The 23,048-nt window shown below is 45.6% G+C and overlaps 2 protein-coding genes across 6 annotated transcripts in view; one reads left to right on the forward strand and one right to left on the reverse strand.

The window, feature by feature from the left end:
• The window catches only part of IMPA2 (inositol monophosphatase 2), a 20,294-nt gene extending 19,219 nt beyond the window's left edge, over nt 1-1,075 (reverse strand). The window contains exon 1 of the mRNA XM_015855234.2: nt 839-1,075. Coding sequence (XP_015710720.1) covers nt 839-943 — 105 coding nt within the window. The 5' untranslated portion in view covers nt 944-1,075. The remainder of the gene's footprint in view (nt 1-838) is intronic.
• Nucleotides 1,060-21,981, forward strand: MPPE1 (metallophosphoesterase 1). Of its 5 annotated transcripts, XM_032442622.1 has the most exons (13): nt 6,770-6,842; nt 8,953-9,139; nt 9,953-10,050; nt 11,524-11,674; nt 14,389-14,773; nt 15,612-15,720; nt 16,031-16,134; nt 16,684-16,764; nt 18,116-18,224; nt 19,000-19,071; nt 19,180-19,302; nt 19,946-20,086; nt 21,508-21,981. In XM_032442622.1, the coding sequence occupies exons 5-13, from the start codon at nt 14,499-14,501 to the stop codon at nt 21,688-21,690; spliced, it is 1,197 nt and encodes a 398-aa protein (XP_032298513.1). In that variant the 5' UTR covers nt 6,770-6,842; nt 8,953-9,139; nt 9,953-10,050; nt 11,524-11,674; nt 14,389-14,498; the 3' UTR covers nt 21,691-21,981. The 5 variants fall into 5 exon arrangements, with proteins under 5 accessions (XP_015710715.1, XP_015710716.1, XP_032298514.1 ...); XM_015855230.2 differs by lacking the exons at nt 6,770-6,842; nt 8,953-9,139; nt 9,953-10,050 and adding an exon at nt 1,094-1,164 and having other exon boundaries at nt 11,524-11,670; XM_032442624.1 differs by lacking the exons at nt 15,612-15,720; nt 16,031-16,134 and having other exon boundaries at nt 6,762-6,842.
• Nucleotides 21,982-23,048: the final 1,067 nt, after the last annotated feature.

The following is a 23,048-nucleotide window of genomic DNA, read 5'->3' on the forward strand; positions in this document are numbered from 1 at the left end:
GTTCTACCCAGTTTTTCCTCTGAGCAGCTCGCTGACCCCACTTCTGGGCTCTGTTAGAGCTGGGGAAATTCTGCTGCAGCACACAGCTCTGTTAGAGCCAGGGAAGAGTGGAACACAGGGCCTCTCCTGAGGTGAGTGACTGCCTGCTGTAATGAAACACAGCAAAGCCTCTGCTGGGCTGCCCTGGTCAGTGAGTTTCAGTCCCTCTGAGGGCACCGGTACAACAGTTAGATGCAACCTCTCTGGCATAGCTATTTTCTTCTGCATGCAAACTGCTCAAACCCAAATGGTGGTAGAGTAATGCACGGCAGTCAGCATAAGCACACCACGGCACACAGCCTCAGCTGAACATACACTCAGCATTCAGCCTTAGCATCACACCACGCTCCGAAACGCCACAGCCGCAAGAATAAGTGCTTGGCGTTCGACTGGAAAAGTTACTAAAGCGGCAAGATTTGTTTTAATTATTATTATTTTTTAAATACGTACAAGTGCGGGGAGCCACACAGGGCCGCCCCGGCTGTTCTCAGCCCGAGGTGACCGCGCACGGCCCCCGGGTTCCCCCCACACCGCCCCGGGGCTGAGAGAGCTCAGATAGCGCCCGCCGAGCGCCCACACAGCCCTCCCTCAGCCCGCAACCTCCGGCTCTGCCTTTTTTAACGCCTAACCCCAAAGCGCACCTCCGCAGCCGCCCGGGAAGGATGCTACGGCAGCGGAGCAGCCCTGGCCCACCCCACCGCCCCTTCCCGGCCCTTTTCGGCCCCGTCCCACAGCGACGAAGCCCCGCGGGTGTGTAGCGCTCCCCACACCGCGGGGGGCGGCGGGGGGCGGCCCTCACCTGCCCGGCACGGAGCGCCAGCTGCACCGCCACCTCCGCGCACTCCTTCCAGGGGTCTCCGCCACCCGCCGCCCCCTCTTCTTCCTCCTCCCCGCGGGGTTTCATCGCGGTGGCGGTGGCTCCGCTGCCCGGGTAGGGCCGGGGTCGGAGGCCGGCTGCCCGCCGAGGAACGGCGCGGAGGAGGAGGGCGGGAGGGAGGCCGGGCCGAGGCTGCCGCTGTCACTCGGAGCCCCGGCACCGCCCCGCGGGGAGGACTGGGAGGAGGGAACGGAGGCCGCCGCGCTCGATGGGGAGGGCTGGTCGCGGCGGCCTGGCGCTAATTTTAGGTGAGCCCCGGGGGCGGATGAGGGGCCGGGGGTGGTGTGGATGAGAGCGGCAAGTAGGGCGAAAGGCGGTGGCGAGGTTGCTGGCCCGGTCTGCCCTGATCCGACCCGCCCGACATGGCCGCTGCGGGGCTGGCAGTGCTCGGAGCGGGCCGCTGTGCTGTGTGAAAACCGGGCCTAGTGGGCTGCCAGCCGCACATCGGCCGGGCTGTGCGGCCCCAGGCAAGCAGGGAGTGTGTGTGTGCTGCATGGGATTGTGCTGCTCTGGCCCGCCTATATGGGTTGGCTGCTGTGTGAGAAAGTGTGTAATCCTTAGTGAGGAGCTACATCTGAACAGGCTGGAGTGGTGGGCTGAGGCCAGTAGTGCCAGGCCTGCCCTTTGGTCACAGCAACCCTGTGCATTGCTAGAGGCTTAGGGATGGAACCCTGTACTGAGGAAAAGGATCTGGGGGTGTTAGCTGAACATAAGCATTGTGCCAATGGCATCCTGGCTTGTATCAGAAATAGCGCAGCCAGCAGGAGCAGGGAGTGATCATTCCTCTGTACTCAGCAGTGAGCACCTCAAGTGCTGGGCTCAGTTTTGGGTCCCTCACTACAAGAAAGACATTGAGGCCCTGGAATGTGTCCAGATAAGGGCAGTGAAGCTGTGAGGGGTCTGGAGCAGAGTCCAGACAAGTACAGGGAGCGGCTGAGGGAACTGGGATTGTTCTGTCTGGAGAAAAGGAAGTTCAGGGGAGGCTTTATTGCTCTCTAAAACAACCTGAAATGCGGCTATAGTGAGGTGGGGTTCAGCCTCTACTCCCAGGTAACTAGCAAGAGAACAAGAGGTTGTGAAAGGCCTCAAGTTGTGCCAGGGAGGTTCAAGGTGCGTATTAGGAAATAAAAATTCTACTCCAGAAGAGTCGTGTGGCACTGGAACAGGCTGCCCAAGGAGATGTTGGAGTCACTGTTCCTGAAGGTATTCAGGGGCTTTACAGATGTTTGAGTGATTCTAAATCTTCCTTATAGAGAAATATGACCCATGATGGATGTGTGCTTATGCAGTAGGGTATCCTGTCCTTCATATTTACAGTACCAGGTGAGCATTTGGATCTTCCACTTGTGTCAGCCCAAGTGAGGCTTTTCCAAGTGACTCGCCAAGTGACCTTGCTGGGAGAGATGTGCTAGGATGGTAAGTGAATAGACCAGTGAGATGTCATAAAAGTAGCCTGAGCTTTGGTAGCTTCTCCTCATGTCTCAGAGCCGCTACAGCATTTGGAGGCTTGCTGTGGTTAAGCTGCTGTATGAGCCATCACAGAAGGCTGAAATAGCAACTGAATGAACCCTCAGAACTTGCAAACTCATCTCAATTGTGGTGAAGCACTGGAAAACAGAACTGAAGAGCCAAGAGGAGCACTTAGGAAATCACTGACTGCAGCTAGTGTTTTAAAACCTTACAAAATACACTGCAAAAAACGATAGTTTCCTGTAAGCTTTATAAAGAAGGCTGCTATTTGCTGATGGCTGTTTTATTACTCCCGTTCTGAAGCTTTTTCAGGCTTCCTTTAGCCCAAGCCTGCAAGCAGTAGGAGCTTCTTGCTGCTGTGAGCTGCCAGTTGCTCTCGCAGTTGCGTGGTTTGGGGCACGCTGCAGTTGTTCTTTGCCTGCTGGCTCAGGCTCTGGGCTCACCTTTCATGGCTGCCAAGGTCTTTCGTAACCTCTGATCTTTCATAACCCTTAGTGCTAGCCAGTTCCTCTCACACGCCTTCTGTAATCTACACACATGCCGTGCTTTTCATCCCATTGACTTGCAGTAGACTCATCCTAGGTGAACTTGAAATACAGGTGTTTCTTGGGTGCTTCATTAGCCTGAGTTCTTCTGAGCTTGACCTGGGTCTTGCAGAGGTCGGGCTTCCTTTCCTGAGACTAAGTGCTCAGCAGAGGGGAAAATACGTTGCAAAACAGAGCGTGGAGTGCGTGCAGTCTTTGATTTCCTTTTCTCACAGGCTGTAAACCCCTGTGAGTTAAGTGGAGGTAGTATTCTCCTTCATTTCCTTTTCTAAACCGTTGTGCAGCATTTCTCTGCTGTCTGTGCCGCCCAGATCCTGTTGGTAGCCAGCTCTGTCTGCAGTACTGCAAGTAGGGTCAGTGAGAAGGGAAGCTGCTGTGACTGAAATTGGTTTACTTACGCCTCAGCCAACAGTTTGCCATTCTCTTCGTTGACAGTAATTGCACGCTGCACTGATGCAATACAATTTGTTGTAGTTCTTAAAGAGAATGAGTGACCTCTTACAGCCAGCACCAGGGAAGCTGCAGATGTCTCCAGATACAAATAGCTGTCACTTTGCAGGTTTGATGGATGATCTCTTAATAGGAAATTAAACGAGAGAGCAAGTGACTAACAGCTTTAATAAAAACGGGGAGGGGAGGGGGGAGCAAGTAATCCATTGGAATTATTAGCCTGATGGTGGGAAAGAGCATTTCATTGGCGACAGCGATTAGCTTGCTGCACTGTTATTAAAGCACTTCAGCGTGATTCTGTACAGGTGGTCTTTTTACACAGCATAGGATTATATTGGATTAGTCACATAAAATGAATATTTACTGTTTCTAGCTCCTTTCTGTGGAGCTTTTCTCAGTACCTCACCAAGAATGAAGTTTGAGTCTGACGGTCTGTCTGTGAGAGATGACAAAATGATGACAGAATGTGGCAGTAGTTTGAGTGTATTTGTCATGTAGCAGAGTAAATTTTATTGCTGATAAAGAGGATGCTTGGTCCAACATTTTATTTTCTTGTCTTTTGGGGGTTCAAGAAGTGAAGGTACATTGTAAGAAGATGTCCCCATTTCTTGCTGGATTCCCATGAAGAACCACGCACGTGCTTGTTCTGCTCCATCAGAAACAAAAAGAAATTTCCAACACTGGCAGTGTTTCACGTAATGCTCATTAGGGACTCCAGTCTGCGCTGCTCTCAGTGGTGTGTTAATTGTTCCCTGTGTTTCCTTCCTGTTGCTCAGAGTCATACCCTGACCACATTTCTCCTGTGCATCCAGGAGGCCCTGAGGTCACTGCTCACTGAGTGCCCTCCATGTTCTCCTTCATGCCATAAATTATAAGAAAATAAATTGGTCTCAAGTGGAATTTGACCTTCAGATCCATTCGGGGAATTTGATAACGTGAAAATCAAGATTTTGGCTTTAAGATCTGACAGTTTATAGTAAAATGGTGTCTAGTGTTTTCTAGAATTTTCAAACTGGCTCCAATTCAAATCAAAACCAATCAGGTCTTTGTGTTTGATATACAGGAAATATTATTTGACTTTGGATCTGAATTCTGAACTTCATAGTTGGCTCTCTTCCACAGGTGTGCTAAGGCTCAGCGTAGCCAGGTTGCTTCCTATTTGAGGGAAGGGTCTAGAATACAAACTGGATTACTGCTTTCAAATCGAAGCTGAAACTGAGATGGAGGCCCTTCCCCACCCCCACATTGGCCATTTGGTTCAAGATTGTTCCAGGATTTTTCAGCTGGCATTTGTCTGTGAGATCGACAGGGCTGGTTGGGCCAAAGAATGTAATGTCTAGAAAGAATGTGTGCATTCTTCCACACAGAAAGGGACTCGGGAGCCATCTTTGTTACCTCTGGTAGATGAAAGAGGGATTCATTTGAAGCAGATGATTTTTTTTTAATGTGTTTTTCTTATAAAGGCATCAAGATTTTCACTGGAGAATTTAATTCCTGGAAAATCTCCTGAGGATAGTAGGTCTTGCTGAAGGTTAGAATGACATACACTGCCCTTTAATCTGTATGGAAAAAAAGGTTGTGCCTGGAGTTATTATGGGGTTGCATGAAGTAATCTCATGATCAGAGATTTGCTGACAAATTCAATGATTTTGGTGCACATGTAGCTGAAAAAAGCGCTATGGGTCACATTCCTGCTGCTTGGCAATAAGTAGCAGGCTCAACACCAGTGGGATCAATGACGTTTTCATTTGTGTGTGCCAGCATGAATTGTGTCTCTGTGCATACAAAACTATTAGAAACAAAGCAAGGAAAAAGGAATGTGTTCAACAAACTGCCTGAATAGTTACGTAGGGAAATGCTTCGGCTGTAATTGCAGTGACAAAACTATGACATTCCTATAGGTCTCTTCACTCATTTCCCAGCTTTTCTTTGTGTTGGTTTCCAGTCCGTACAATTAAGATGTCCTGCTGATAATGTTTGAGTTGTGAAAATATTTGGATCTTAAAAAGCGTGACTAGATGTTGCTTTGTTGCCTGCTTCTGGGTTGGCAGGAGATCAGCATTGTGCCCAGGGCTAGTTACTGTGTTTGTGGAAAGGCTAGGGAAAAAAAGAGTCTGGGTCTGCAGATCTCATGTCTAAGGATGATCCAGGACGTACTGTGGGCTTGTTTTGTTCGCTGCTTTGGACTTATCTGGGTTGTGCTCTGAGTTCTGCCCAAACGTGCTGCTCAGGGAGGCTGTGGAGCCTCCTCCGAGACATGGCAAACCCGGCTGGACCCGTTCCTGTGCTCCTGCTGTAGGGAGCTGCTGTGGCAACCGCGGGCTCCCCCGGCAACAGGGCGGGAGCAGCCGCGCCTGCGCCTCAGCGTGAGGAGGGAGGGGGCGGCCATGGCGCTACGTTCGGTGCACCGCTGCCTGCAAGTGAGTCGGGACCGGGCTCTCTGCCTTCCGCTGACCGAGCGTGGGGTGATGGAGTCGGTTGGATTCCATAGCCTGTGGGTCCGGACGCCGGTGTTGTGTTCCGGAATGGGTGAGGTGATTGGCGTGGCTGTGCCCGCGAGGGATTCGAAATGGAAGCGACAGAACTTGCAGGAGGGAGTTACAATCTGAAACGTCGTCATTTCCGTTAATGCGTTATCTGAAAACGTTGCTTCATTCCTCCTTTTTTGCTTCTCTCGCCTTTCAGCTCGGTGCCGAAAATGAGCAATTAGTCAAGAAGCTGAAAAAGCTACAAACGAAAAATAAGGAGCTGGAAAAGGATTTGTCTCAGATTCAGGAAGAAAGGCGGCAGTGGCAGTTAGCAGCTGGTTGTGTCACCAGCAGAGAGTAAGAATTCATTGCCAAACTGATATCTTTTGTGTGTGTGTGTGCATCTAAAGAAACGCAGCATTTCAGGACTTGTCCATGGTTATCCCTCAGACACACCGAGCTTTATCTATCCTTCCTATGCACTGGGGGCAGGTAAAGAATGGCTGTGGCAACTTGGACAAGTCACCACTGTTGTACTAGAAACTTTCAATGTCACTGTTTAACAGCCCCGTGCCATCTGTGCCAAGCAGTAAGAGTTCAAGAGGGTTTTGCCTCCAGACAGTGCTGAGAGAGTTCAGTTGCATCATTTAAAAGATTTGGCAGCTGTTACCTGAGAAACTGTAGTTGTAGTGCTTTGAGAACAGTCCTGCCAGGGTTTACTTAAATGTTCTTGCAGTGTCCAAGTTCGGTGTTTTCACAATCCTGCCTGAAAACTTCCGTGGTAGAATCAAACTGAAGATGAGTTTAAACTTTTCTTTTTTTTTTTTTTCCTTTTTTCTTTTCCGTTATGTATGAGCCAATTAAAATAGTAAAATCTAATATTATTAAGTTGTTGTGTTTATTTTGATGAAGCGCTCAGATTCAAACAGACACACGCGTGTGGCGTAAGGGTGGATACAGCAAGGATCTTAATCCAGAGGGTGAAAGTGCCAGGTGAGTTCTTGGAAACTGGTTCTTCAAATTAAACATACGCTTCTCTCTAGGGTAGAATGTGTTCTGCATGGTGAAGCCAGCTGAATTTTTGTTAAGTCCAATGAAAGCTGCTTTCAGCCTTTGAAACCGAGTGGAAAATGATGGTAAAATTTTAAAAGAATTACTCTGTCTTAGATCAAACTTGAAAATGACACTGAAGAAAGAAGTTAACTGCAGTTTGCCAGTTAGTGTTAAAAATAAATCCTTGTAACTCCTTTTTTGATGGAAAAGGTAGGACTGCATTTAAAGAAAATGCGTAGTGAAACATTTTATGTTTCATGTTTTTGTGGCTGTAGAATGCCTGTATTTTTTTTTAATTACTTTTTTTATATAATTACCTTACAGCATACCAGACTGCTGACAACTGTGTAGAATGGTGTCTAGCTCTTGGCTTGAACTGTGTGTCTAATTAGATGCTTTGATTGAAGATACTTGAATTATTCTTAGAGACAAGTGGTGGCCCCGTGTTGTGTTAGGTCGTGCATCTGTAACTAACTTCACTTGTGTCATCAGTTTGTATGTTGTTTACAAAGCTTTTCTGTGCTAGTATCACTCATCCTGTTTATGGTGCTGTCATAACATAGTATGACTGCCAGTCTTACCCTAATTTTTAATAAAATAGGGAAAAATATCTGTTGAAATTCATCAGTTGCTTCATGATTCTGGTATTTGTACACTGGATGCAGAAGAGAATCAGGGAGGGAAAAAAAAAAAGCAGGGCTTGTGGGTTGAGATTAAACTATTTATTAAGATAGTGGAAAAGAAAATAGTTATGACTGTGCATGTGTGTGTAAGTGTATATAACAAGGTGCACAAGCAACTGCTCACCACCTCCCTGACCAGTGCTCAGCTAGCCATATGAGCAGTGGAAGAGAGCCAAAAGAGCACCCAGCCACTTCATAACTCCTTCTGCATGATGTCATATGGCATGCAATATCCCTTTGGCCAGTTTAAGTTGGCTGTCCTGATTCTGTTCCCTCCCAGCTCCTCGGGACCTTCACTGAGAACAGCCTTGGCTCTGTACAACACTGCTGAGCAGCAGCTATAGACATCAGTGTGTTATCTGTTGTTTTTCTTCCTAGAACTAAAACGTAGCATTATACCAGACTCTGAGGAAAACCATTCAATCCCAGGTGAAGCTAAGACAGAGGGTGACAAATGATAGATGTGACATGTTGCAGACTTGCTGCCACCCTCCTGCCCTAGGTCTTCCCTCAGTGGGTTGTTTGTGCTGAGGTTGGCCATCTGGGCTAGTGAGAAGCACCGAGTCCTTGGCCTTAGTGATAGTGGTTCTTTGCCATTAGTGCAGACAGTTCTTTTACCTCTCGCTTTGTAATTTCTCCAGTGCTTTCTGTGTTGCTGGTCAAACTTCATTCATAACAATCTTAATATTGCCATTACAAGTCTCCAGTAAAACTATACCCAAAGGATTGTTTGGGATATGTATGGTACTTTTATCACAAAGCTTGTTTTGTTGGCATTCATGCTTTGTTGCAATTTATACATTTCTTCTGTTTTAGACTATTACAGCTGTATAATAATCTACAGAAACGTTATGTTAAGGAAATGAAAACAAACCAGGAACAGAGTGAAACAATTAGAAACCTCACTGTAAGTAGACTTTGTAGGAGGTGGTATCAAATAGCCAAACTCTTTTGTAGATTGAAAAATCATTCTTAGGTTTGCAATATGGTTTTGCAATTTTTTTCTTTTCGTACTCATTGTACCTCCTGTTTCCCGTGCTGTTGGGATAATGGGAAATAATCTGCATTCAGTTTGGAGGTGAGCAGTGTCACTGGTACGCCTGTCACTTGCTCTCTTCTTTCCTTGCTTGTTTCTTTACTCATCTGTCTGCCCTTTGTATCAGCTGTATGTGCATTTACCCTCTCTTGCATCAGCTCTGATACTTTTCTGTATGTGTTGTGAGCTGATTTCAGACACTTCTAGGTGAACATACCTTTAATTGAGAGCTGGAAGGCTCTGGGTTTGTGTTCAGGATACGTTTCTGTTCACACTCAGTTGAACTATGTTTCTGCTATGCATTTTAAAATAAATGTTGGTTTCTTGACAGGTGAAAATTCATGAGCTAGAACATAATCTTCAGGAGCAGAAGCAAAGGATTGAGCAATTGGAACGTAATAAGGTTCCATGGAAAACTAATGCCGTTTCTGGGAAAAAAAGTCGAACCCTAGAGGGAGAAATAGTGTCTCACAGAGACACATCTAAAAAGAAGGAATCCTGCTGCAGTAAATACTTAGGTAATGGTAGTTCATTTCAATGATGCTCCTGCTGCTGTAGCCACCAGAGGGGGATGAGTTTCATTTCTGAACCGTAGGCACTCTCCACTTTTTTTAACACAGCAGCATCTAAAATGCTGCCATTTTAGTATTGTTTGAGAATCCAATTCTGCACTATAGCTACGGGAATGAGTGCGTGGCTGCATTCACTAGCATTCGTTATTTATTCCAGTCAACTTCATTTGTACAAAACTTAGTAGCTACGTTCTTTGGCTTTCAGACAGCGATCCACAAGAGAAACTGTTTTTAGCCATAACACGTGCAATGAATCCATACAATATTGGTTTGTGCACATCTTTGTATTACCTTAATCTGTAGGATAAGGTCCACTCCTGTTCCTCTTCAAAGCATTATTAAAACAAACAAACAAACAAACAAAAAAAAAACAACAGTTGAAGAGATCATATAATTTAGGTATAATTCTTCAGGAAGTGGCCAGCAGCAGCTGATGTGACCCTTTCTTAAGTCAAAAAATGATAATCAAGCTGTGGTGCAGCTGTTTTGCAACTTCTTTTTAAGGGAAAAATCCCCATGTTCTAAGAATCAGTTCAAAAATGCCCAGTTTGCAGATTCTGACACCTTTTTTAGCAGCTGGGGATGATCTGGGCCAATTCTTAAGAATTAAGTCACCGTAAGAAAAAGATAACTGAGAAAAGCTGAAGCGTAATTTTCTAATAGCACAAAATGCAGGCAGCTCTTTAGCTGCGGTCTGATTCATGCGAGGGGGAGGCTGACTGTAATGGCTGAAGTCTGTATTTCGTTATTTGAATATAGAGCTGTTGCTAAAGGAGATTAAAAAGCTGAAGAAAGAAAACGAGAAGTTGTCTGCAGAAAGGAGAGCACTAAGGAAGGAATTGTCTGGATTAGACAAGGTAATTTGTTATTGGGCCAATTTAAGAACAGGTGATTTTGGAAAAGTAGAACTTTTCTGTCTTGGTTGTTAGCAAGCAAAATACATTAAAAAATCAACGTATGCCATTCTGAGAAAGAATGACTCCTTAATGTAATGGTGTCCTGTAATACTGCTTAGCTGAGGAAAAAGAATAATTATGATTTTCTTTTTACTTCAAAATTGTGAATTTTCATGTAAATGCTTTTTATAATGGCTTGACAATTGAATTTCCTCCACGAGAGATTCTTTGTCTTCAGCTGTTACAAGATCAAAATTGCAAGTGCTGGTAACTGAAACCAAAACTGTGTGTGTGGCAGAACTCTGACCTTTGGAGGGCCACCGATGGTTTGTTGTAGGTTGTCTCCACAGTTATCAAAGGAGGAAGAGTGAAATGTTGATAGTTCTTGAAGTGATATGGGAAGGCGGAGAGATCCTATTTAGCTATAAAGGATTCAGTTTAATATTACTGGACTAAGATTTATTTTTAGCATAAAATGTGGTTTAATTGTTTTAAAAGCAAATAATGTTGTGCTCGCTTTCATTACAAAGTTAATGGTAAAACCTGGTGCTAATTCATTAGATGTGAAATGGGTAGAGCGTTGAGCTTGGATAAGCTCTAGGTTCCCCTTGCTTGGGAGTCAGGGACAACTCATGGCTGAAAGTTGAATCCTTCAGAAGAAGAAAATACTGATCTGAAGTTACGGACACACTGGTAGTTTTAAGTCGCTGTGCTTGCTTAAGATGTGTCACTATTCCCTTAAAAAAAAGTCAAAAGGAGAAGCAGGAGAAGATGTCAAATGTAAGTAGATAACAGTGTTACTTTGGTAGGTAGGACCTTACAGATTTGGTGAAATGAAGTTTTGATTGCTTATATTCTGCTTACAGTTTTTGGGTCTTCCAACGCCTTTTGACTTTGCTTACAAAGTGTCTGAACCACTCGATAGACTTGAGCTGTGCCATCCCTGGTTGTGTTTAAGAGCCGTATGGATGTGGTGCTCAGGGATATGATTTAGTGTAGGGTTTTTAGAGTTAGGGTTCTGGTTAGGCTGCGGTTGGACTTGATGATCTTCAAGGTCTTTTCCAACCAGGCTAATTCTATGATTCTATGTAGAACAAGAAACAGTGACATTATTCCCTTGCCATTTTTGGGTTGCCATTTCCAATCTTTCTGACAAACCAGCTTTTTTTTTTCTTCCTTCTATCATATCTCCTGTATCTTTCCCATTATCAGCCTCTACTTCAGGCTCTGAAGTAACCTAATTTGTGTTTGCATTCCCTCTCAGGGCAAATAATTTATACTGGTTATAATGGATGTGTGCTGTGTTTGCAGAACTTGCCCGTATCTTAATAAAAGCAGAAAGTGTCTGAATGTGGGAACAACAGAAATGCTGACCAGCTCTCACAGAGAATATCTTTCAAAGAAACTGAGGTGATCGTTTTTGGGTTTTTCTAGGAGTTTTTCGAAGAGGTAGAAGATTTAAAGCGTGCAGTGCTGGAATCTGTGAAACTGAATAATCAGTATGAGAAGTGCTTGAAACAAATTAGTGTCATCTTTGGACTTCCTTTTACGGTACATGTGTAACTGCTCCTTGATCCAATGGCAAGTAGGTTTGCTATGGTTTTTTAATACCTCAAATTTGAAACGTAGTGCTGCATTTTGATACTTTTATGGATTCAGTAATACCAGCTCAGTGTAGGAAGCTGTTCTGAAGTATTTTACGTGTTTGATTTTGTACGTCTGGCTTTTAAATAAACTGTGGTCTGCGTAACTTCAGCCGAGTTTTCAGAGCTCTCTTTTGCACTCGTAAAATGCACCAATTGCAGCTGTGGCTGTGGGCGTCTGTGGGAGAAATCAAACCTTTGCGTTTCAGTTTGAAGAATTTCCCAATATGTTGTTTCCTGTAAACAAAACATATATACAAAAAAAAGCCCACAACAAAGCAAGACCGCATATGTCTGTAAAAACCATGTAAAGACTGTCCATTCTACTGATTGGCTCTATATGTGTGTTTATATCTCGGGGCAGCCTGGTCTGGTGGTTGGTGCCCCTTCCTGCAGCAGGAGGTTGAAACTAGGTGATCTTTGAAGTCCTTTTCAACCCAGGCCATTCTATGATAGTATATATTTAACTCATGAGAAGCTCTTATTTGATTGAAGAGTGGGGATTACTGCTCCAGTATTTGAAGCGCTGATAGGAATCATGTGGTGAGAGTCAGAGCACACAAGGTAGAAATGTCCCGTTGCTTCAGAGGGAGGCTGAGAAAAAGCTTGGGATGCAAAGACAGAACTAAGTTGTGTGTTTCAGAAGGGAAAACTTGGGACATCTGAGCCTGAACTTGTTATGCTTTGAAACATATAGACCTGGTATTATATTCACTGAAGGTTGAATGCTGTAACCTTGTGACTTTACAATGGAAAAAGTGAGTGCAACCTTTCTTAGGGTGAGAAAAACTGTGCTTATTTGTACCCTCACACAGCTTCTGTAGTGTAATTACAACACAAAGACTCTCATATTGCACACTGCGATAGTTTGATAGCTCTAAATTAATTGGCCTAACATGAGGTATTTAGGGTTCAGTATGCACAAAGTTAGAGGCAGGATAAAGCTCTGAGCTCCTTGCTTCCTGGTCTCTCTGCAAAGCATCGTATCGTGTTTTCCTTGCTTCATCCTTACCTCACTTGTAAATAAAAGCTGGATCTCACCTTCGAGACGACCTCAGAAAACTTTAAAAATCATTCTTGTGTTGGCCACGGCCACATATTTTGAGCAAGCAACAGTGAGAAGTCCCTCAGTCTCTACTGCTGGCTGAGCTCAGAAAGCCCTGGTGACGGCACATGTTTTGGTCCAACCTTGTGAGCAGGAGGAGTGGTTGCGCTGCACAGCGCCGTGTTGCCGCACAGCTCCATCTTGCAGCGCATCTATGGTCTGGCAGCGCTATTTTTGGCCTTTCCATCACACGTGAGGGAGAGAACAGCTTCCTTCCGTGTGGCCTCTGCTTGTCAGTGCCCGTATGTGAGGCTGGGACAGCTGGTGCATGCGCTGCCATTTGGTGTGCAGAGATGAGCAGCTGTAAGCACACGGCACAGGCAGGATGTGAGCAGCTGTCGGCTTACAGTCTGCAGGGAGAGGTAGGAGAGCGACAAGGGCAATGCAGATGGGTGTTTCTGTTGCAGGAGCTGTCCTTCAGCTTGTTCTGCCTCGCAGGTTTTGATTTATTTGTCTTCTTTCATTGGAAACATAGGGTGCAGATAGGAGACCTCGGGCATCTTCCCCACTTGGTGATGTGGCTCCCAGGACACTAACAGCCAGCATTACTACATAGAGTTGATATGAGAAGCTCATGTTTAAAAATAAGTGTCTGGTATCAGATGGAGGTTTTAGCTATGGAGAAAAAAATACGTATCTGTTTTTGATTTCATAGAATCATAGATTTGTTGGGTTGGAAGGGACCTTTAAGACCATCTGGTTCCAGCACCCTGCTATAGGCACGGACACCTCTATCTAGGCCAGGTTGCTCACAGCCCCATCCATCTTACCGCTAGGGTGCAATTTTGCTGTTGTAGGAAGCAAAACAGGGGAATGGTGACAAGAATTTCTGTGGGTTTCTGTACAAGTTTGTTGTTGAGGGTGTGAGAAGCACCTTGACAGCTTCCCGGAGTCCCTGCTACTCTGTTAGAGCTGTTGGCTTTTACAAAGTGGATCTGTCTGATGCAGAGTGGAGCCCTGGGAAGTTGTGTTGGGCCCTGGCTGATTGCCCTTGGCAGTAAGGCTGCTCTCTCTTGGGATGCTCTTTTCTCGTATGCATTGACATGTGAAAGAGATTTCTGTAAACTTGAGAAGTTGAACTATGAAATGTGTGTGTTTCCTCCTTAAGCCAGAAGCGCTGAGTTTCTCTGTAAGCAAGTGAGGTGATCTTTGAGTCCTGTTAAAGTTGTGGATTATCAGAGTGAAGATGGTTGTTTGGATTAGCCTTCAAAAGGCAAAAAATAAAATAAAGTTTTATAAACAAGGAGTAAATTCCTTTTTTGAGCTACAAGCTACCCTGGGTGGAAGAAGTTAGGAAACACAGTGTATTTGTGGCTCATTTTCCCACATTTCACTTGTTTTGGGTTAGTAAATTGTTTTTGTGTGCGTGTACGTATTGGCTGATGGTTGGACTTGATGATTCTGCTGGTGTTTTCTATCCTAGACAATTCTATCACTGTATGTTTATATGCATTTATACCTATTACCCCAAAGATTTCACACTGATGAGAAGTGAACACTGTTGGCCTTTCACAGCAGCAACTCAGCTTTTATTTTCTGTTTTCTTCACAGGGATTTTATGCTGATATGGAGCCTTTCTTGGCCCTCTGACCAAGCCCTTCTGTCCTCACCTCAGAGAGTAGAACTTAGCCACTGGGAAAGACTCCTGTGCCGGTGCTGCAATGCTGAGTGCCAGCTTTACCAGTATGAAGAGCCGTCCTTTGAAGAAGAGGATCTGTTTCCTACTGAAACTCGTCTGCTTTGTCAGCTCTGTGCTAATATTTTGTGAATTTTTCATTTATTACTTGGTGATTTTTCAATGTCAGTGGCCAGATGTGGAAGGTGGGGCTCACACAGGTAACGAAGAGACTCCAGCTTCAGTCCTGAAGGCCATGTTTTTAGCTGATACTCACCTGCTTGGTGAAATCAAAGGACATTGGCTGGATAAACTACGAAGGTAGTAATTTAAATTTTGGCATGATCTCTATCCTGTCTTTAGAGTTTTTAATAATAATTAACGGGATGGATGTTTAAAACCTACATTGTGATAGTCATAAGAAATATGTGTGCACCTCTGGCTGCATGTCTGCATCTGGACTGGACAATAAACCAATGCTGATGAAAGGTTAAGGAAGGGGGCAGCCCTCAGCGTTCAGGTTATATGTGGGAGTAGGTACTGGAGCACTTCAGATGGGTCAAGTTGTCTTTTGCAATGTGTCGTTGTTTATGAGGAGGCCTTAAAAATGGAGCCTGAGAACTTTTATGTTCCAGCACTTAATCCCTTTAACTGCAGAGAAAAGGAAGCTGGGAGATATTCATAGGAGAAGAATGAGCGGTAGAATCATATCTAAACCCAAAGGAAACCCAATAATGACCACTGCACAAAGCTGTGTTGTTGTTTTGGTTTTGGTTAAAAAAATGCTGAAAAAGTACTGATTTTAGCATGATATGACCCTTACACATTTTTGCTGAAGAATTAATAGTGTAGTAAAACTCATTCAGTAATTTACTATTCTAATAAATGGTTTTTTAATGGAATTGCAGTAGCATTAAACCGATTTGGCATTCCTTTTTGCATGATTTCATTCTGACCATATTGCCTTGGAATTACTTGCACCAGGTAGGAGGCACCTACAGCATATAAACTCAATTTCTGAGTATTTAAATGGAATTTCATGGCAACATTCACAGTGTGTAGGAGCCATCTTCCCGTTCCTGGCAGGCTGTGTTCATGTATGCACAGTGGGGGATGTAGAAGTTACGCGCTGATGACTGGGTGCATGTTTTCCCTGTAGGGAATGGCAAATGGAGAGATCTTTCCAAACTGCTTTGTGGTTACTGCAGCCAGATATTGTTTTTATTCTGGGAGATGTCTTTGATGAAGGAAAATGGGACTCGCCTCAGGTATGACATGAGCAGCTCTCTTGTTTCAAAAAATGAGGATTTCTTGAAGGAAATGGATGGCGGAAGAAAGCAGACTAGGTACGCAAGGCTCTGTTTCATGTTACTACAGTTCTACTCATAGAAGTTTGTCGTGTTTTAGATACAAGTTGATGTGCTTTGATTCTCATTCATTTTGGCACTTGGCACTTTTCACCTGATAAAGACCGTAGGAAATGTGAGCATTTTACTGAGCGCATGCTTCTGTATTGTACACTTGTAGTTCCTTCCCATGTTGTGGAACAGCATTAATTTCTTCATTTTCTTCATGCAGGCGTGGGCTGATGACGTCAGGAGATTTCAGAAAATGTTTAAATACCCACTTAGTACTGAGCTGGTGGTTATCGTTGGGAATCATGACATCGGGTTTCACTATGAGTGAGTCCTTTCAGTGCAGGGGATACGTGAGTGCCAAGGATGAAATGTCCTCGTGCGTGCAGTAACTGGTTTTGTATCTGGGTGACTTCCTGTGTTCATGTGGAATATCTGTGATCAAATGAGAAGGCATTGTAATTTAGAGCACGATTTTAACAAGTAACTCGCCTGCATCACACAGAATACGTTTTAGGACAGGTTTCATAGAATCAGAGCGATTGGGAGGGATCTCTGGATACTGCCCAGCTCAGCCCCCTGCTAATGCAGGCTCCCTGCAGCAGGGCACACAGGAAGGTGTCCAAGTGGCTTCTAAGTACCTCCAGAGAAGGAGACACCATGACCTCTCTGGGAAGGTGTTCCTACAGCACTCCATCAAAGTGTTGGAGCTTCACCCAGCTTGCTGAATGAATGCATGGTCTAAGTAATGCAGCAGCAAGCCGTGAGAATGGCCTAAAAACTGCAGAGCAGCTCTCTCAGATTTTTTATTATATACTACTATTTACCTAGAATGCCAGTGTCCTGCCTCAGTTGTATTTTTATCCTGTGTTGCAGAATGACCACTTACAAGGTACATCGCTTTGAAAAAGTTTTCAACTTCACTTCAGGAAAGCTAATAACTCGAAAAGGAACAAAGTGAGTATATGTATTTATACGTATATAGATGTTCTGTCAGTGAAATAGGAGAATGAGAACTGGAAGTGATTTTCTAATGAAATAGTAAGGGAATGCTTCACTTCAATCTGATTATTTTTACTTCATACCTAGCTTGTGTTATGTTCAGTGTGACACGCTTTGTACAAACACACCTAGATCTGGAGGGAAGCTTTTGCTCTAGGCTTGGTCAGCTTTCTTTCAAATGGAAAAGTACTGAGGAGTTGGAATGACATTCTTAGGTTTGTATTTGTACTTCCTCACAGCTGGTAATGACCCATGGCTGTAAACAGAGCAGAATAGGAGTCAGGAAAGAAACACAACCAACCCCTGTGCTTGCAAGCTAAGAGTTTCATTAATTTTAAAAACTTCTTTGGTCCTTGTCTGAAGAATTTGGGAACACAGCAGGTGTTTGGCCACAGGTTCCCCACATGGGAGGGGGGTGGTTATGCAGATGCTGTTTGGACTGAGGCCCTGAGCACAGAGTGTGGTGCCAGAGCTGTTACTGGGTGCGTGCTCTTTGGTACCATGCAAGGGTCTGTTGAGAGACAGCAATAGTGGGAAAGCATTTGTTTTTAAACCTGAGATGCTACAGGAGGGGAAGAGCCACTGCTGCTCTGCATTTGGCAGCATGTTAGGAGGTTATCATCACTCATGGTAGCGTAAGATCCAGAAACAAGAAGGTTGCACTGGTTAATCAATTAAGCAGATGTTTAAAATATACCAAAGAGGTCTAGTAGTGCTGGTTTTTTTTTTTCCCCTCAGGAAGATGGGCTTCCTGAATGCTCAGTATAATGCCGTTGTTTATCATGTAGATGTAGGGTCCTACTGCAGGTAGATATTTGGTTAACCCGTGACGTGGAGGCAGGCAGCCAGATGCAGTGCTGTGAGGCTTTGCAGTCGTTCTCAAGAAATGGAGCATCCAAAAACACTTCTCCGTTGCCTGAAACGTGTGCAGGGAGAGAAGCAAAGCTCTTCCTCCCAGAATTCAGTTTAGTCGACTTGTAACATTTCACTCAAATTCTCCTTCAGTATCACAGTAGTTAAGGTGGAGTAAACAAAAAACACAGCAGCCAGTGTATGGTGCAACCTAATTAACGACCGATTAGAAAGCAGCCTACAAGATAGGCCAGTAGCTACAGGATGGACACTTGAAAAGGATTTGCAGCATGTGGCTTCAGAAGCTGCAATGTTCTACAGTTTTGCTCAGCTGTGTCCCATTTTGGAACCCTTTCATTTTATCAAATAAGGCTTATCCTCGTGTGCATGAACAGCAAACACCTTCCTGTCCTCACCGCCTCACCCCCTTGGCTCATGGTGTGATGTCTTCCAGCTTTGTCCTGGTGAACAGCGTGGCCATGGAGGGGGATGGCTGCACCCTGTGCCGAACTGAGGAGGTGAAGCTTGTGGCGCTTTCTCACAGACTGAACTGCTCCCAGCAGGTAAGGGTCTGTTGAAGACATGGTGGTAGCCAGCAGCCTGCCTGCTGCACTGCTGTAGCAGCAGGTGAAGGCTGTTGTCTGAATTAAACCCACTCCCAGTTCCTGCTGTAAGGTGTTAGCAGAGCTCTCCTCATTTATCATTTTTGCCTGTTACTGGTGCTCACTTCCTTGTTATTGCTGCCAGCTAACAGAAGCTGCCTTCTTCTGATCAAATAAGCCATGCACTTCTATTTTTGTTCACTGTTCTGCTCTGTATGTCCTATAGTACTTTTCTGATTCTGCTTTGGTCCTGCTTGCTTAGCCTGGTAATGTTTCAGTGGCATTATTTCATCAAACCCAGTTGCTTGCTTCATCCCTCTTCACTCTCTCATAGGAGACAATGCCAGGTGGGCAGCACTGGTGATGGGTCTGAAACCTCCTACCAGTGGAAGAACTGCCTAACCTTAAATGCTGCATCTCAGGCTGCCTTCAATCTCTTGTGCCTTCCTTGTGCAGTGGGAGCCTGTGGTTGCTTTCCACCTTCAGGAAGAGTGCAGCTCAATTCACACCATGGTGTGAAAGGGAAATCAGAGCTTCCCCTTACACCTGCAGCAGTCTCTAGAAGTTGGTGCAGTAGTTAAACATTGTACTCTGAGCTGATAATGCTTTTCTCAAGAAAGGAAACAAAAGAATCAAAAACCCAATACCTCAACCTGTAGCTATTGTTAAGTCCTTTCCCCACCCCTTTGGTACACAGAGGTGGGGACAAATATGCATGGATTGATTTTATTCACAGGAACAGAACCATCCCCAGAAGAGGTGCAGTGATGCAGAAAAGCCTCCAGCTTCACAACCAATCCTTCTGCAGGTGAGCTGGGGACAGGCAAGGCAGCGTGCCTACGTGCTTCGGGTATTTATGACCTTTCTAGAAAGGCTGTGTCACTGACAACTCATCCTCGCTTTGCATGTCACCCAGCATTACCCTCTCTATCGGAAGAGTGATGCAGAGTGCAGTGGAGAAGATGCTGCCCCTCCAGAGGAGAAGACCATCCCATTTAAAGAGAAATACGACGTGCTGTCTCAGGAAGCATCACAAAAGGTTTTCTCTATTGGCTGCTTGAGTATCGGAGGGTGGGTGGGTTGGAGAGTGGCCTGGGTCCATGGTGACCTGGCTCAGACATTCCTTAAAGGGCAAATATTTTCTGAAATAAGCCCCCAGTGGCTCCTGCTTACTGCGGCCTCTGAGAGGCTGCTGGGTAGAGCTGCGGATCAGCCCTCAAGGGTCAGCATGATCTGGGCCTTGATTCTGCACGTGGTAAGTGCAGGTGCTCTTAAGTGTGTTGTGCCACTGTTATCTCTAGTGTAGCGTTCTGTAGTTTACATAATGCGGTGACTGATGGCAAACCTAGCAGAAAAGCCACAGTAGTAACTGCAAGAGCATGTAAAGTTGCTGCATGCCCAAGACCTGCACGGATGCTTTCGTGCTCATCCTACTGCAGGGAAGCTGCTTTAGCAGGGGGTTGGACTCCATGATCTCCCAGGGGCCCCTTCCAACCCCTGTGATTCTATGACAGTGGTATCGCACTACCAATGTAAGCCTAATGAAGAACAACTGATCCAGAACACTCCATAAGATGGTTAGAATTCCCACACTTTCATTCTGTCAGAAGAAGAAATGGGCCGTGCACGCGGTTTCCTTTTAGTTACTGCTCACTGCTGTGCTTTCCCACCGCACACTGCAGCTGCTGTGGTGGTTCCGTCCCCGCCTGGTTATCAGTGGGCACACGCACAGCGCCTGCCAAGTGCTGCACCCAGGGGGGATCCCAGAGATCAGCGTCCCGTCGTTCAGTTGGAGGAATAGAAACAACCCTAGTTTCATCATGGTAAGTTTTTAATTATTACTGTTTGTTTTATTTTTTTTGTCAGATAACTCTCATAAATAAATCAACATGGCAGTCAGCTCTATTTTAAAACTGATTCTACCTGTAAAAACAAAAAGTAATTAAAAAAAAATTGCCTACCCACCCGACCCACTCAGTACACTGCATCCACTTTATAAAGTACAGCTGTGGGAGCCACGTTCTGTGTGGTACAAAGCAATGCTGTTAAAGACCTAATCGGTATATGGGTACAAGCATCCGACATTTGCTTATGAAGAGGGCGCGTTGTAAACTGTTGACTTGTAAAAAAAAGCATCAGTATTGTGCACCGAACAGTAGAAAAGACTCACTTTGCTCAGCTGATTTACCTGCTCTAAACAAAGACCATCGCCACCCTGAACCTTCACGTGGTGGTGGTGGCCTTCAACCATGGGCACGGATCACTTCACACAGGGAAAGCGTTGGTTGCGTGCCCAATGGGCCGCCTCTCTGCATCCCGTTTGTGTTCACGCAGTGTTGGTTATGCTCACACAGGCAGCTCCAATGTTCTGTATATCCTCAGAGGTAAATCAACACATTCCCCAGGTCAGAAAGAAAACCGAACTCCAAGAGACACGGAGTAAGAAGCAAAACCTGCACTCTGTTTGTGGAGTGGTCATTGACCCGGGGGTGGGGGAAATCTTTATGGTGTTTTTCTGCTGTTGAGTTTTGGCTCCATAATTTACAGGTAACCCCAACCTTTGCAATTCATTTCATGCAACTGTTTGTCTTTTTTGTTGAAAATTAGTTGTGTTTACTCCATATTCCTGAGAGTAGCTGCCTTCAAACTATTGGATGCTCTCTGCATATGCCAGACGAAACAAGAGGTTGGCCATTTCAAGCAGCATCCTCCTTGCTATGGTTTTAGCTCAGCCTCAGGCTGCTGTAAACTTGAATTAGAGGTCAAGCCAAAACCTAATGAAGTTCTCTGTTGTTTAAGCTCGTGTAGGCAATTTGGATTAGCCAACGTGTGTTTTGCAGCGTGTAGCGGGTAGGAGGAGGGCCTGGGGGTGAGGAAGGGGCACATTCACAAAGTCAAACTCAAGCCCAGGAAGGCTGCCTCCAGGCTGCTTCCCCGCAGCTGGAGTTGGGCTTCTCCCAAAGGCCGAGCTGAGGAGGAGCCCAGCTCCCTGGTTACTTTAGCTGAGAAGCAGGCAGATTGGTGCCTGCGCTAATGCTGGCCTGCTGGCTGCTCCAGTTAGAGCCCGGCACCACCAGTAAAGACTCTTCAGCCCCCTGGAGAAGGCACTGGTACTGGGGAGTTGGCCCCAACCCTCCACACCCAACACAAAACTTGGGAGCTGGAGATCTGCCCGCCCTGGTGCAACTCCAGCTGTGGGACCCACTGTAAGAGCGCCATGTCACTGTCTGCCTTTCTTTTCCAGGGCAGCATAACACCAACTGACTTCTCCCTCCACAAATGCTTCCTTCCACGTGAGAGCAGAGTCTTTGCTATATACTGGGCAGCGGGAGCCCTGCTCGTCGTCCTGGTGCTAGCTCATTTTCAGCTTCTCACTCCACCATTTTATTTTGCTCAGCGTTTAATCAGTAAGCATAAAGCAGCATGAAGAGCCAGACATCTGCATTCAGTCACTGAAATACCAAAGCTGAGAACAGTCAAACATCAGACTATATTCATGCCAGCAAATGACCTAATTTGATTGCTAGTCTGAAGGCAGGTTGCATTTACACATACCATAGAAGTCCTATACAGCTGATATGACTACTACAGGATAAATAATTAACTGAAATGAATGTTCCATGCTGTACAAAAATACTGTATTCTACAATCAAATGAGTCCTTTTCCTGCTATAATTTTTGTATCAAATATGTATATTAAAAGTGTAACTGTACATTATGTAAATCCTGTCGCCTCATCACTTGTCTGCACTGGTGTCGCACCCTTGTGGAGGCTCAGTGCTGCAAACTGGAAATGTTTCTCTCTTTTATTGCTGTGTGGCCCTTCTAATGTCATACATCTATTTGGTAGGGTCAGGCAGAAGCAAAGATGCATCGGTACTGAGATGCAGATTTCCATTGCCTCTTTAGAACGTCCTACACAAGGGACAAGAAACCTGGTGGTTCCTGGCATGCCGAACTATTAGATGGCTACCATTTGACATCTACCAGACAGCAACAGGAAGAAGCCTCGCAGATCCAGTTTGCTGGTACAACGCCTGAAACCTGCTCAAAACAAAAGTAGGGTGACACCTCAAGCTGCTATTTTTAAAAAGATGTGCTATGATGGGCTTAAAAAACAGGGCCCTATTGCATCCCAGAGATCTGTGTGGTGAGGGGCCCTCCGGCTGCCGCTCTGCAAGAAGGAAGGTCAAACACAGCCGCAGTAACATCGTCCTGTGCCTCAGCCCCCAGCTGCAGGCAGGTGCTTGGGGCAGGCATGCCGCCTGTTCCAGTCTCTGGCAGGGCTGCCAGGTCATAGCGTTTCCGCAGCGTCCCACTGCAAAGTGCAGTGGCTCTGTGCTGGGGAGGTGGCAGCTGCAAGGAGCCCCCCGACCGGGTGGAATAGAGCTCAGCACCTCTGCATGCTGTGCCTAAGGGATGGTGCGACAAACCTCACTGTGCCTCCCCACCCACCCCAGCGAAGCTCCTGCTGAGCCCTGCTGGGCTGGTAGCTCTTGGGGCAGGGGCTGCTTCTGAGGCCAAGACCGTCTTCTGTTATTTATCCTGGTACTTTCTTTGGTGCGGGAAGCGAGAGAATCTCTGCATGCAGGGGTTTTGTTGACTAGCTCAGCTCAGTCCACCCAGCCCTTGGCTTTCTGGGAAATATCTGATGACTCAACTTGCACGTATTAAAATCTACACGTTTCCGAGAAGAGGAAACGGTCACGTTATCGTGTCTACAATGGGGTTGTTTGTCATCAAATAGGAACAAGGACTGCAGCGGGCCGCAGTCTGACTTGAGCT

Source organism: Coturnix japonica, chromosome 2 (genome assembly GCF_001577835.2).
Source record: "Coturnix japonica isolate 7356 chromosome 2, Coturnix japonica 2.1, whole genome shotgun sequence".
Classification (NCBI taxonomy): Eukaryota; Metazoa; Chordata; class Aves; order Galliformes; family Phasianidae; genus Coturnix; species Coturnix japonica.